This window comes from Ischnura elegans, chromosome 3 (genome assembly GCF_921293095.1).
Source record: "Ischnura elegans chromosome 3, ioIscEleg1.1, whole genome shotgun sequence".
Lineage (NCBI taxonomy): Eukaryota > Metazoa > Arthropoda > Insecta > Odonata > Coenagrionidae > Ischnura > Ischnura elegans.
The window spans coordinates 102,482,678-102,498,208 of record NC_060248.1 but is presented as its reverse complement, the minus strand read 5'-3'; the positions used below and the strand labels follow the sequence as shown (position 1 = coordinate 102,498,208).

At 40.5% G+C, this 15,531-nt stretch overlaps 2 protein-coding genes across 2 annotated transcripts in view; one reads left to right on the top strand and one right to left on the bottom strand.

Moving 5' to 3' along the window:
- Window positions 1–4,943, bottom strand: part of LOC124156264 (transcription elongation regulator 1-like) — a 73,722-nt gene extending 68,779 nt beyond the window's left edge. The window contains exons 1-2 of the mRNA XM_046530690.1: window positions 4,794–4,943; window positions 4,123–4,414 (exon numbers count right to left, since the gene is read on the bottom strand). Of these exons, the coding sequence (XP_046386646.1) occupies window positions 4,123–4,414; window positions 4,794–4,921 (420 nt within the window). The 5' untranslated portion in view covers window positions 4,922–4,943. The remainder of the gene's footprint in view (window positions 1–4,122; window positions 4,415–4,793) is intronic.
- Window positions 4,944–8,736: 3,793 nt separating this feature from the next.
- LOC124156263 (actin cytoskeleton-regulatory complex protein pan-1-like) lies at window positions 8,737–11,634 on the top strand. The gene has a single exon (XM_046530689.1). It carries the CDS (start codon window positions 9,006–9,008, stop codon window positions 10,392–10,394), a length of 1,389 nt encoding a protein of 462 aa, XP_046386645.1. The 5' UTR covers window positions 8,737–9,005; the 3' UTR covers window positions 10,395–11,634.
- The last annotated feature ends 3,897 nt before the right edge of the window (window positions 11,635–15,531 follow it).

Here is a 15,531-nt window from a genome sequence, read left to right as displayed (position 1 = left end):
AAAAAATTCTGAATTTCTCATTGCTGAGTCTCATTGTTTAAGGAGGCTTCCCAAAGCAATTGGTACCACAAAGCCATTCCAGGAGGAGTTGAGAGACTGAAGTGCCACAGCTTCTCAAAGTGGAAAAGGGAACACAAAGTGGCAGGTGAAGCCTCCCATACCAAAAGACCAAGCCACACCAAGAGGAAGTAGGGGATGCACGGAGCTTAGCGGAAATAGCCAGGGGCAGCAGGGGAAACCGCCACCCACTGTGCAACTGTTCTGTAAAAAAAGGCACGGATTCCTCTGCAACACCAGGTAAGGCCAAGGAACTCAGCTTTCTGGACTGAGCAGACATCAAGAAGGTTGTAGACAAGAGAAGTGAGTCTTCTTTTGTTAAGTCAAACTTTTGAAAAAAATGTTTCTTGCCATAACTCGTAAAAGACCATGCCTTTTTCTGTTATGAATCCTCTCACAATAGACCCTTGAGATAAATATCATCTGTACATGCACAAAATATAATCTGTATTACATGTCTTTTGAAATACAGTGGAAGCCCCTTATAACGACAGCTGTTGGGAACAGAGAAATCTGTCGCTATAGTGAGTTGTCGTTGTTACCGAATGCATTACATCGTCACAAAAAAATCACTCATCAGGCGTCACCACGGCTGTTTCTGCCGAGAGGCGACAATTGCAGCATGATAGCCGTTTTAAATCATTATTTTGAACATTTAATTCACTAATGATCATATTCACTTGCAATCTATGATCAAATCATATGTAATTATGCAGGATGCTATATGCCGAGGCATTAAGAAGTCGATTTTAAAAGTCCCAGCTTCAGACTCACTCGTACTGAACTGTGCATTATGAGCTGTTATTATCCTTATTTCTTGGATGCTCCAAATATACATGTCATAACTACCAGTTATGGCTATGCATCAGACTATTAAATGCTAAAACTTCGGAATCTGTTCAAAAATGCATACCTTCTATCTCTCCGAGTAGTAATGAAAATGATGGGTGGCTGCTGCAATTGGGTTACGAAAGGAGCGTGATAAAATTTTAGGGTTCCACATGAGCATTGCAATTCTATCTTTTTCAGGTTAACGGCGGAATGAAGGTGGAAGTAATCTTCTTATGCTTCAAGTCTGCCTGTAGGAATTGTTTACTATCGTGTTTCAAAACAGCCGACTCAAATGCTATCGGAATCATGAAACCAAACAGCATTACGGCATCTAAAAGCATATTAGTCATATCAATTATCTTCGGTGGAAAGGGTGAAAAACTGTTTCAAATAAATAGAAGGACAAATGATAAATGAAGTCCACTCTTTGTCTGTCTGTTAGCAATACTTATGTTTCGTAGAGATTCACGCAATCAGACGCAATATCAGCGGACGTAGAGACCTCTAGCGGCAGTAGCGCACACTTTTTGATACGTATGCCGGAATGCTGACTGGAACTGAAGAACGAACGCTCGTAGTGTTAGGCGGCAATAACACAATTTTAACGTTTCTTATTTCTATTGGTGGGTGGGCTGGGCAATTGTCAATGAATAATAGTACTTTTTTTTATTCCTTCCACCAATCCTGGCATCAAACGCTCGTAACCACTGCGTGAAGATAGCAGCCGTCATCCAAGCATTTTTATTTGCTTCGTAAGTGCAAGGGAGAGTTTTAACTCCCTTAAAACATCGGGGATGGGCGGATTTCCCCACCACGAACGGTTTTAACTTATCTGAACCATCCATATTGGCGCATAAAAGAACAGTTACGCGGTCTTTACTTTTCTTCCCTCCTTTGCAGGGGTCCGTTCGAGTGGCGAGAGTGTTGTCCGGGAGGAGGTTAAAATATATGCCCGTCTCATCCGCGTTGTAAATATCGCAGGGGCTGTAATTGTCCAAGTAGTCTTTAAGGACCGGAGCCCAGCCTTCCACAGCATTAACGTCAACACTTCACGTCATGTTTCACCGGATAGTTTGTGACGGGATATCCCCTTCCTAAATTTAAATCGTGCAAACCATCCATCCGAGCACTTAAAATTGTCTTCACCAAGCCTATCACACAAATACTCAGCTTTAGCCTTCATCATTGGGCCGGTGATAGGAATCCCTGCGGCTCTTTGCTGGCAAAACCACGAGAAAAGAGCAGTTTCTAGCTGCGGATGCTCTCCGGGCCGCAGGTGTTTTTGAGTGCTTGGACGCCCTTCTTTAAGCACTGCCGAACGAATTTGTTCTTTTTTCTTTAAAATAGTGAACAATGTTTTTCCAAATCGCCTCGCTATTTCACTCCATGAACACTCTCCACTTTCACAATCTGCAATAATTCTCAGTTTGGTTTTTAAATCCAAGGACTTGCGTTTACCAGCCATGGTGCTAGCAGACGGGCGGAATAATTTTTAACCTCACTGCGGAGGCGCGGGAGGGAGATGACAAAAGAGCAATGAAATGTGTACTCAAGAAATTTATTAAGTAAAGAAGAGTAGGAGAATACGGAACATGTAGACGTCGACGTTGGCGGAAAATATGCCGTTTTAAAAGCATTGAATTCCACAGATGTGGCACGTGGTCAAAAAGTCAACCTGTCGTAATTACGAATGGCGCAAGAGAGGAATCGAGCCATTATCGCTAATACGAATTTATTTTACATTTAAATCATAGGGTTTAAAATGGTTCCTTGGGTAGCTGTCGCTAATTCGAGCTTGTCGCTATATCCCGTACTCGTTATAAGGGGCTTCCACTGTACCTTGCAAAAGATACGCATTACGACAAGCTAAGGATATCCTTCACGAGATGTCACCCTCCAAGGAATTTTGATGTAAAAATTTATCAAAAGGTATCAAGAATGAGGGTTCAGCAATTGCATTAAGTTATGCTTCTTGATGTCTTTTTATTTGAGGAGGACATTATAGGTGGAATGTCAAATTAAAAGCTAAGAGGAAGTTTCACTTGGTAACCAACAGAATTCCAGTTTTCTTTAACTTTTATTTACATTTGCTACATATTTTCAAAAGAAATTACAAAATGTGAGGAATTTGATTAATTTATTATAAAAAAAAAATCTGCGTAAAAAATTAAGGTTTCGGTATTTATATTTCGCTCTTTTGGAACATAGCCCCTAATTAGTATGGATCTGAATGCTACCACTTTTGAACATTCGACTTTCGTACACATTTTCCGGAATGCATTGTGAGCAAAAGTTAGGGACCACCTGTATAAAGGCAGTTTTACATGGTACATGGAATTGCGCAGGTTATAGCTGCATTAATTTCTAAAATGGCGTGGAATTTCGAAAATGCATGGATGAAATTAGAACACGGGCTATTTTGCCGTCTTGCATCCACGCATTCTCGCACGTGTTCTAGCAATTCACCGCTTTACACAACGCAATTTTGATTGCGGCTTCACACGTACGTCAGACTGCGCAATTCCATGTACCGTGTAAAACTGCCTTAATACTTTTCACAAATGCTGTTTCACACACTTTAAAAAAATCTTACCAAACATCATACTATAGAATAGTTTTAGCTGATATAGTCATAACAGAACATAAAAACAATTATCTCTCCATCAATATTACAATTTACATAAATCAATCATATAAAATGATTTCAGTTTTTAAAATCACAATTTTTCAACCCTTCTGAACAGCCCTTGAATTTCAGTTTTAATGGAGGAAAAAACTATCGCTCCATAGTGGGTAAATGAGACTTTGGTCTTTTATAGAGTATACATCAACATTGACTACTATAGCAAATCAAACAAAATGAAAACAAGATGTTTATCACACAACCCATTAATTAACAGTATAGAATTTTAAAGTGAATATACAATTTACTAGGTCAAGAGTACCTACACATACTCCAGTGCCCTCACACAGTAAGATGGCATAAATAATGCTGATGTGCATCGCACAAATGGCAGAATCTTGGAACAATTAGATTTGAAAAATCATTAGGAATTGTTTAGGTAAAGAGTAGAATGTAAATGAAAAAAAACCTTAAAGTAACTGGCACATAAAAATGAATTAATTATAAAAGGGTTGCAGGGCAACGATTAGCATTTTAAACCATGGGAATAAAGATTAATAAAATTATATTGGGCAAAACGAACTGGGTAAAAATCAAATTGTTCTACATACCATTCCAGGAGGTGGTGGGCCCATCATGTTATGATGAGGATGCATTCCTGGTGGAGGTGGCGGCATAGGGCCCCAACTTGGATCAAACGGCGGTGGTCCTCTGAATCGAGGTCCTCGCGGTCCAAAATGAGGCGGCGGAGGAGGAGGCCCACGAAAGGGAGGCCCTCGCGGTCCAAAGCCACCACGACCTCGGAATCGCGGAGGTCCGGGCGGTCCACCGGGATGTCCATGGCCAGGCGGTCCAGGAGGTGGTCCTCTCATAGGTCCGAAGTCATGCGGCCCACCTCTCCCTCTGTAGCAAGTGATCGAAGGTTTCACAAATATTATATTTGTATCTCAAGTATTTTCAGATGAATAAATAAACAACTAATGAAAAACGCATTCTTTGGGGCATCTGATGCTGACGTTTAGTTCAAAAGACGAACCGAAGTAATCACCAATACAAAACAACAATTGATTTTCCGAGTAGTAATTAGCTCACCCAACATCCAGCTCGTTATATTGTATTAATAATACTCGTACTACATTACTACACACTCCAAATGAGGGTGAAAAGTTATTGTTTGAAGATCGCTGGCACTTGTTTCTACATCTATCGCCAAGGAAGCGTGAAAAACGCCGGTGGTACCATTAAATTGCAATTACAATAGCGACTAGATTATTCAAATTACCGGAACATTCCTCGTCCACGATTTGGTGGCATTCCCCTGAATGAAGCTCCCGTTTCACCATCTGAATTCTCTTCAGGCTTTTGCTCATAATTGGAAGGCGACAAGGCTTTCTCCTCTTCGTCAGCCATTTTGATTACTACCCCCAGCCCCAGCCTCTCCAGCTTGCGTACAATCGATTTGTACAATCGATAGATTTAACTTTCGACTTCCTAGCAGTTTGCAAGGTTTGAATTCTCATGGTGAACTGTGAAACTGCAAAATAATTGACTAATAATTCCAATCACCCTTTTAAATATTCTAAATACATTCATACACAGAAGTTAACTGCTCCTAATATGTATATTGGATTATTTTCATAACACCATTGCGCATCGACTCTTTTGAAACATCGACTGTTGCGGAAGAGCGATACAGCGATATAGCGATATAGCCGCGGTGGGTCTTCAAGGGGTGGGGTTCTTCTTGTTTGTTGATGGAAAAACTTAGTTCGTATTTTATGATCTTTTATGGTTGTCCCGAAATATTGTCGTGATTATTAAAATGTTAAGTTGTGGTCTAAGTAAAACCTTAAGTCATTTGTGCTATCTTGGTACAATGTGCTGAAAATAAATGTTCTCTGTTTTCATCCCTTCGGCTACTTTTACATGGCATGACAATTTTAAATCCTCCAGAAGAAATGAATGCATTAAAGACATCGTGATATCTCACTATTTTGTGGTGATGACGAACGCAGATTCTTTATTTAAGTAACTTAAACCTTTTAATGCGATTAGTCATTGATTTACTGATCATATCAGGGAGGCATTAAGGTATATCGAGTATCTAAGTAGAACTTAACGTTAAATAACGATAAAATTTGGATGAAATTATTATTTTCTAAATTGGGATCATCGAAAACTTATCCTTGCTGTTGTCTTGGTATTCGATGAGGTTATGTTTCCCCGTTACGCTTTTCTCCCATTAAATAAAAAATACAACATATCATTTATTTACATTCGTAAAAGCGACATTAAGTACCTAAGAGCTCGCCTAAAATCCAATTTTCTTAGCTAAATTCGTTTACATAATTAAGCCAAGATTCGGCATGGATACGGATTTCGTTAGTCACTTGCAAAGGCGCTAGTTCAAATTTCGTTTCCGTCGTGCACAAGAATGTATACCTTTCTTAACGATATGTTCCTTTAAATCAGGAAGTTCTTTACTTTAAAATCACCTAAATGTATTACTCTCAATCACGTATGCAAATTTTCCAATGAAAAGCGAGGAATTGCTCGTAATTGATGTTTATATTTTGTTTTGACAGAGTGCAGCATGAGCAAGGATGTGAAGGTATTCTCATTATTTTACGTAGGTACCCTCAACTCTATATTTATAATAATACCCTTATTTACATACTATAGCATCACCGGATCACTGAATTAATATTGTGATTGTATTTATTTTCTCAACGAAGAAAGTGCTATTTCATCATTGAACAAAATCTCTTCACTCATCACCCTTTTCCGCATAGCAGAATTATCTTTAGGAAAGAGTTTACGCCCTTGATGGGAACCTGAGGCAGGCTAGAAGTTTTAAAGTTGGGGATTTGAGACACTTTTGGTGCAGTATGAGAGATATGAGGATGAAAGGGGTTGGCTCTGACCGGATCCACTTCCATCATGTAACGGAGCTTACCTTTTACACCATACATGGGGGGTTATTTATACTGCCCTTCTGTTCTCGGAGTGCGAAGATGTTTTAGAGCCGCACTTTAGTCATCCCTGTGTCACTGTCATAGCCGATTGAGGCCATATTCCAAGAATTTTTCTTGGGAGGGGACGGGGGAGTGATTTGGGGTGATTTATATTTATTGGTCTCCACTGCCAAGGCTGTACCCTTCCCTGCGCCCCCCACCCCCAAATATTTTTTTGGACGTTTGAATACCTTGCCCTTCCCTTCCACCCTTCACTGGCTAGTCTTTCAGCCAAGCTCACGCTGACAGCACTAGCGATTTTCTAACACGACAGCATTGACGGCAGCGCTTGATTTCGGCAGATATGTGGAAGAGATCTATCCTGTAAAAAAAGACGTGATATGTTGATGCCATAGACGTGGGTTGGAATTGAAGTTACGAGGTACTACATTTCTCCACGTCTTTTGTTTTCTCACATCTCACCTTCACATAGGAATCAAGTAAACTAATGGAATGCTTTTCAGCGCCGCTAGCTTATGAAACATGCGAGGATTTCCTCTTGGTTCAGGAGGCATTTTAGGTCAGGGGGAGTTATATTCTCATTCCCCCACCGTTCATCCCTTGGTCAGCGGTGGAGGGGAGCCTCGGGTAGTGCCTCAATTTTCTCTAAAAGATCTAAGCCCTTTTAATAGACGACACTTGATGATGACAATAACCTCGCGCATTGTTTATTTAAGTCTTCTTCCCAGAACGACGACGATTTCTACTTTCACGATCCAATTCACGCTCTCGCTTCTTGGGAAAATAATTTATTACAGCAAATAGTACTTGGTATTTAACTCCTGCAATATTTATGACAGGTGGCAGCATAAAAATTATGAATATCGAGTGGTTTGATGAGCAGTTCAAAAACCTGAGCATTCTTTAGTCAAGGGGCAGTAGGAAATGACGGTCTCATGCTACACAATACAGAAAAATGTAGTCGCAGCGCTTTCGCTCACCCCAAGGATTGTTTAGAATGTTAAATACGTCATGCATCTTAAGTCTGGTGAAGACCCAACGAAAATTGGCGTGCCATTAAAAGTATAAATCGCACAAAATTTATAATATATCGCGGCATTTACCAAACTATAGTTACGGGTAAAACTGATGCCATCGTAGGAATGCTCCATTAACCTATTTTTGTGGGAACATCTCAGTGTATCCACAGTTTCAAGCTCTCGATTCCAATTTGGTAGAAAACGAAAATGATAATAAAGTCCCTATTCATATTATCAGTTAGGTATGGAATAAAACGACTGTTCTCATCGAAAGCGCCATCAAAATTGAGATAAAAAGATGAAGGTGAACTTCGACGAAAAACTGGATTTACATTTTAGATACCTACGTATACAGCGGCGTATCTACTAGGCTTCGGATAGCATTCCACGACGGAAAAATTCAGAGAATACAATTCTTCAAACGGCTTCCTTCTTTGAGGAAGAACGCCAGTTAAAGGGGATGAACGCAAAATAATCTTCGCAATTGAAAAAAAACCCCAAGCACTTTCCGTACACAGATTTCTTTACAAGATAATAATTATCACACAAAAATCCTGATTAATGCCTATGGGATCGAATATTCATGAGACGATTTAATTAGTAGGAGTGAACATCATCAAGCGAGAAAAGTGTTTAAGTTTAGTTACTCTTGAGATATCTGCAGCAGTATTTTTATATTCATAATTAAATTAAGAAAGAAGAACTTTGTACTTTCACATAAATTAAGTTAGAGTTAAATAATAACAGAGTTAAATACCAACATGTGAAAGTACAAAGTTCTTCTTTCTTAATTTAATTATGAATCGCTTTCACCAAGTACGCCTCAAACAATTAATTTTTATATTCAGTTAAATATACTTATTATATTACACGAAATGACTTTCTAGCAGTAGTCAAACCGATAAACTCAATGCTCTGATCTTAATCCCCAAATTTCATCCCTAGTCCATTCGCCATCGCCGAAATACCACTTTCCTTTCCCTAAAAAACTCTTGCGATGTGCTCAGTCGCCACTACTCCTTAGCCTTTGACATCTCAGTAAGCCATAATCCACCTTCCCTCTCTTTCTGCGCATCTTCAACGCACAGACTAATGCCACCGCTCGCCTCTCTTTCCCCGCGCACCCTCCATTCCTGCTCCCCTCCCGTACCTTTTCCCTCCTCCTACACGCCCCTCGTCATTTACTTCGACCCGAAGCAAGCGCATGCTGCGAACGAAGAGACCCCATCGATCCATTGCATTAGTTACGAATGCGACCGCATTGTGGCCCCACTCGAGCGTGAGGTCGGCTTCGAGTGCCGCCCTCTCCCCGAAAAATATCCTGCACCCCAAGGCGTCCATACTGAGATGAAAACGTACACCCACAGCTGTTCGAAGGAGAATTGTGAAAGGAGACATTAATAAGTTTCTGCTCCTCGCTTTGTTCGCTCATCAATCAATCCACTGCCGGTTGGGTGGTGGTATTCCAGGAGTGAGTCGGAGAGAAGCTCCTCACTGAAGATGCTGCGGTCCCCTAGCCACGAGTCCGTCACTACTGATCTCTCCCTTTTTTCTGTGTCCTCCTTGGCCTCGGACGCTAAGGCACCTCCCGCCACCACCTCACCCTCCGCTAGGCCCCCATCGTCCTCGTCCCTCCGCGTCGACTTCCGCGCCAGTGATGGCTCCATACCCGGCGGAGGTCGAAGTCCCACCCCAGAGCACCACTCCTCCGGCGACCTCCTGGCCCCACCACCTGGCGACCCCTCCCGCCGTCGCTGCGGTCCGCAAGGACGCCGCCCCGGATCCTCGGCTCCGAGGGCCCCGCCTCCAGCCGTTATTCCCGAGCTGCTTTGGTTCGAGGAAGAAGAGACGGAGCTGATGAGGAGCTGCGCAGCGCTCTCCTCCGCATTAGGCCTACAGAAGAGTTTCAGCACTGGAGACATTCTGGGCAGAGGAGCATCTGGCCCTTGGGATGACGACGACGCCGAGTGGTGGGGTGCGGGAGGAGCAAGGGACGATGGCGATGGACCCGCGAAGGGCGTGGGGGCTAAGGGAGCAGTGTCCGAAGAGGCTTTACTTGGCTGCGGGGCACACCGGTTCTTGCTGCACCTCCAGGGAGGTAGTGGCGGGACCAATCTGGTGCCAGCCTTACTGCGATGTCCGCTCCATCGTCGCCTCGACGCGGCTTCTCGTTCGTGTTCCACATGGGTGGCCGTCGGCGACGCCGTATCTCAGTTGCCCTCTCCGCACGGGGGCGGCGCCGCGGAGCCGCCGCCGGCGACCACCGCCGCGACGACCACCACAACCGCAGCCACCGCCACAACCACCACTACGGCGTCGTCGGCGGCCCCTCCCGATGTCCCTGCTCCAAGGCGGCCGCCGGCGCAGCAGCACAGCCTCCCGCCACCCCCTTCCTCTCCGCCCTTCGCCCCTGCCGACCTAATCCGATCGGTAAACAAGAAGGTGCGTCAGGGATACATTCGAAGAAGGCTACTGGCTACGTTCCGCGCACTCGAGCGACTTTCGCGGGGAGAGTTCGGGGAACCCGCGGCGACGGAAGTGGTGGAGAGCAGCGTAGGGGCCAAGGGTGCTCCGGAAGTAGTAACTCTTCAAGGTCCGGTGCTTGCAGTGGCTGAAACTTCGCATCCAGCATCACCTTCGTCGTCTCTTCTACGGGTCCCAGGAAGCACAGGCAGCGGTGGAGCTTCCAGTAATCCTCAACGTCGAGTTTCCGGAGTATCAACAACTGGGGTGACACCTGGAGGAGCGGCCAGTGCGAGGAACCTTCCATTGACCATAAGGGATGTAGAACGAGAAAGGGGAAAGCCACTCTCCAAGTATGAGAGGAATATGATGATCTTCGACTGGTTGCACACACTAGATGATGCATCTTTTGAAGGCCTACAATGATCTCTCATGTTTTCTTGGTCCCCTTTACTAGCATTGACGATATGTCTTCTATCACTTATAGGATAAGAACGTGGCTGACTGTGTAAGATAAGTGGGAGTCAATGAACGATAACAAAAATCATGTTTTCTCTCCATTCATTGAAATCGGTACTTAAAACAGAGTAATAGTACCTAATTGTAGATGTAAACGTAACGACTAATTTTTCCGTAGGTATCTCCTTTGCTTTTCTATAAATACATTGAACTTTTTCAGTTTTGAGCAGATAGCTTCAGAAATATTATTCAAGGTTAGTTTTAATACATACATGGCCATTTTGTGCTTTAAAAAGCCAGATTTCTGCTTTTGTTTGATTTATGATAGTTGATTTTGCATTACCTGTTACATTATGGAAAAAGGCTATTGGTGATGATCAAGACATGTAAATATAAGCCAAAATGTGTAATCAAAGAATATGCAAACATTAAGCATATTTTTCACAATGATGGAATCAATCATATTTTTATAGATTGTTGTGCAAGTGTTTTTGCAAGGAAGAATGAACACTGTGAGGCTCATAGAGTTATTGTGCCCAAGTAATAAATTTTACTGAGGTTATCATTCAAGTTTTACCAGTGATATATTCTCTTGTTATATGTATAACGAGGAGAAAGATACATAGAAAAGAGAAAGATGCAGAACACAACATAAATTTTGGTTGGTTTGACTTGACTAAAGGTAAGATACCATGGGCAATTAACTTGTGCAAGTGAACTGTCTAAGAATTTTACGGTGTAATTGCCTTTGTAAGAAAATAGCTGGAGTTCAAAATGTTATCAGAGGCATTCACACCAGAAAATTATGTGCCAATTCACTACCAACAGGTTAAGAATATAATGGAATGATCAATACAATTTTACCTTCAAAGACAAAGATGCATGCGATTTTCAGAGAGGAATTAATTGTATGAGAGGCAGTGGAAGGAGAAGGAAGACAAGATGTCCAATGTGACACCACAAGAATAATTTCACTCTCCTTCAGCCTTGACTTGAAATCAACTGAGAAGTAGTAATCTTCCTTTGAACATCCAATACTCTTGTCCATCTTAGTAGTACTTTCCTCTCCCATTGAAAAAAATACCTCTATATCATACAAGGAAAAGGATAACTACGGAACTGCCTCACTCCACTGTTCTACTTAGAATCTACAATGCCTGAAAACCAGAAAATGGGCCAATTTACAAATAAATGAACTAATTAGTCTTTTCTTTGTCTCTTTCGCCATCTATGTATATAAAATTACTAATACAAAGAATTGGGAATTACAAGCACTGTATAAAATTTCAAAAGATATCTTCTTGAAAAATGAGCATTCTGGCATTTGCAACCATTATTTTACAAGGAGTATACAGGGACAGAAAGGAATCCCATTCTTAATGCAAGCCAAGCCCCTTATGGGAAAAAAAACTTTAATGGATTTTTCTATATCTTTCTACGTCTATTGGCAGGGATAAATGGAAGCTAGGGATGACAGCAATATCCAGGTAAATTATGGACTAATTACACCTCATGCATGGTCTTAATCCTCTAGCTTACCTGACTGCCTCAATTATTTACCATTAAATTTGGCTCAGTGACTACTCACTTTCTAAGAATAATGCATTGCCACAGGAGCCAAAGACTGTTTAATGCATCATTGCGTATACATCCTTACATGTTCCTTTGCAAAGACTTGTTACAGATGCATTTATGCACTTTGCCTGAATTACTTACAAAAACATAATGCAAACCAGATGTTCAAACCTTTCACATGAAGGAAATGCTTTTGCACCTGACTGTTTGTTATGCAAGAGGGTTAATTTATATGTATTTTTTTATAATTCAAATATATCATTTGTTGCAGAAAAATTGTCACATTTAACTGGCAGCAAAATTTTTAAATTAAAATATAATGTTATACGATTGTTTATGACATTTGGAAAATAAAATAAAATGGAATGGCAATCACTTAAATTATTATGACATTTCTAATATAAATTAACTTCCCAGAATAAATGACACTAAGATTTCCACCTGATTCAACGCATAATGAAATGCAACAGTCCATTATAATCACTTCTTACTGATGATGTCATAAAACTATGCAAATATAAATATGCTCATTCAAACTAAAGACACCCACTGAAACAATGCTTTCACTATGGAAATTTTATCCATTGCAATATCTGTATGCAGAGCTTACTATAAGTAAGAAGCTTGCGAGACCCAGGTGAACAACAACTCCAGTTGATGACAAAACATAGTAGTTAAAATGGTTTTTTACATTCGCCATAATTTAAGAAGTAATGATAATTTCCTTCTCTTTCGCCAGAATTCTCCAAGTATAATTCATCACTACATACTTTTTCTCTTTTAGACTGCTAAAGTATGAATGCCCCATAGATATTTGACAGTATTATACAGTAGATGCTAGGGGTGAATCTCTGGAACTGTTAAATACCAACCCCGTCCAAGGGTATTATCAGCTAACCCAGTGCGGGTGTAAATTTTTGAGTTCATATTCAGTAAAAAATCTATTATTTCACTAATTTCATGTTTACAAGACCAATTACCGTACAATTATGTCATATAATCATAGTAATGCTAAAAGAAAAAAATTTTAAGTAGTCATTTGCCACAGCTTATATGACTACTAAGGCAACCCGTAACACAAATACATTTTCCCTTTCACTGAGTATTCCGTGGAAACCTACCTTAATCGGTAGAATACTATAATAATAATATCTTGCAAGAAAATTATTTTCCACAAAATATTATTGATTTCAATCACAGATAAGTATTTTAGAGCGACTGTGTTATTTTAGAGTTACTGTGGACTCTAATATCTAGGGATTGGGAGTCGCGAACCATGGGGAAGTGTTTCTGGTATGAGTTAGTTGATTATAGAACCATAACCATAGAGGGAAATTTTATGACCGTTGTTACGACAATACAAAATATAACTGTTGATTAGCAGCAACTGAAATGTATGGATACCAAGTTTTGTTTACCATTTCATAGTTTTACGTTCGCAAGGATAGTAGGCCATCAATTGAACAAAATGATCAATACCCCCAAGGAACAAGTATATTTTATGACTGCCTCTGGTTTTGATCTCATTACCCCGCAACGATTCTGTACGCCAAGAAGTTGGCTGCCAAAGTCTGAGCTAATCATGTAAAAATCACGCTTGTCTTTCCATTTGAGTATGCGAACCCCCTTCTCGTTCCATCAGTGTGTAACCTTACCTTTTTTAGATAGCACAACCGTAGGGTTAAGTTTTCTGTTGCCTCTTAGAGTTCCAGTGCAATAAACTTTATCATGTATGAGTTTTACGTTTGTATTGAAGTTATCGAGATACACGGAATATCCAGTTCTCTTGAAGCTTTCTAACAATTTGTGAATTACTTAGTTCATGTGACCTAAACCACCAACCTCTCATCCTAATTTCCCTATCATCCTAAACACCAGATGGTTCTGTCAGCATTTAAATTTTTATGCTATATGATGATGATTATGTGATGATGTTTTACAAGCATATATTGGTGGAAGACTGGGTGCCCCCTCCATGAAACCATTGGCTCATCTGCGCTTAGATCTATGTTGGGAGAGTAGATGCCAGCCATTTTTTATGGAAAATCTCAATAAGTGGTCGCATTATATGAAGACTGTCTTCAAAAGCAGGCTCATTGTCGTTGAGCATTTTAGAATAATACAGGGCCTACAAAATACCCCGGAAATGATCACAGGTCATGACTTCAGAGATGAATTTTACGTCAAAAAGATTTCCTTTCCTCCAATAATCATTCAAACGACCAATATTGACAGTACCCATAGGGGAGAGGAGACCAAGGAACACTTCCAATTCGTCCCTCAACATAAGTAAAAAAAGCAATAAAAAAGAGAGATGAATCCAAGAAAGATAGCTTCCTTAGCGACACTAGGGGTTCAATGGATGACGATGGACCGAAAAAAGAACTCTAACCAACGGCGACAGGATGGGGGAATCGAAAGAACCGTCACAGGCCGGTAATTGTGTAAGCAGTCAGGGCTGGGAGGCAGCTTGACTGCTTAAGAAGTCATCCGCATGGAAAGTGTTAAAGCTGGTAATAGCACATGGCATCACATTTAGTAAGATTACATGCATTACTACACTAGTTTGAATTGAACATAAGGCACCATCAGTTTTGCATAAAATATATACTTCTGGCCAAATTTTATTTCGGCCCTTTATCTTTCATTTTAAAAACCTTTTTCCCAACTCAATAGTTTTGACCACAGATATTTACAAGCAATGCTTCTTCAAGTACTACTTCACTGTACTTGTACTCTGCAATTTCTCACCACAGGATGCTAATACCTTACAGAATTTGCACATAGCCACACTAAAGTCAGTGACTAATATGGCAAAATGCCTCAACATTTTGATTTATTCATTCGCAGCCTTTACATTTGCTATGAGATGAAATTTTAAAACTCCAAATAAAACAGAAGTACAATGTGCACTTCATCGCGCTTTACGTATTTCAGACGTAACTTCGACATATTCATCGTTCAGAAAGCCAACATTAGTTTGGATTTAAACCTCTCTAAGAAAAGATTCTCTCCGTGCTTTTGATTACAATAAAACGCAATGGCATAAGATCTTACTTTGAAGGACACAAAGAATTTTCCTTGGGTAACTTTGCAAGTGACTGAGAATTTTATGGATTTGGATACGAGGTTATAACAACTAGTCAGTTCACAGTTATTCAAGGGAATTGAGGATTTGAATTCTGATCCCTCATGATGGATTTCATTCAGCTTCAAGAATTTTCTTCCAAATGACCATTTTATTATGCTTGAAAACATTTTAAAATGAGATTCAATTACAAAAAGTAGTAATACCATACTTCTCCTAGGGCAGTCCACTCTCAACTTATGAAAAAAATACATGCACTAGAAGTGTGTCTCCGTTTTACTCCCTTACATTTTGCACTAAAGGAAAGAAGGTACCAATTTCTTAGAAATAAGGTACTAGGTACTTCTAATTGCATTTTCCATGTTGCTGTAATTAAGGCTAATGATTATGAAATTTTAAAATACATTTTTACCACAATACTAGACCATTTGATTTAGAATC

Bases quoted from the DNA above. Each gene is read 5' to 3' on its own strand.
- LOC124156263 (XM_046530689.1), top strand. From the start codon at position 9,006: ATGCTGCGGTCCCCTAGCCACGAGTCCGTCACTACTGATCTCTCCCTT.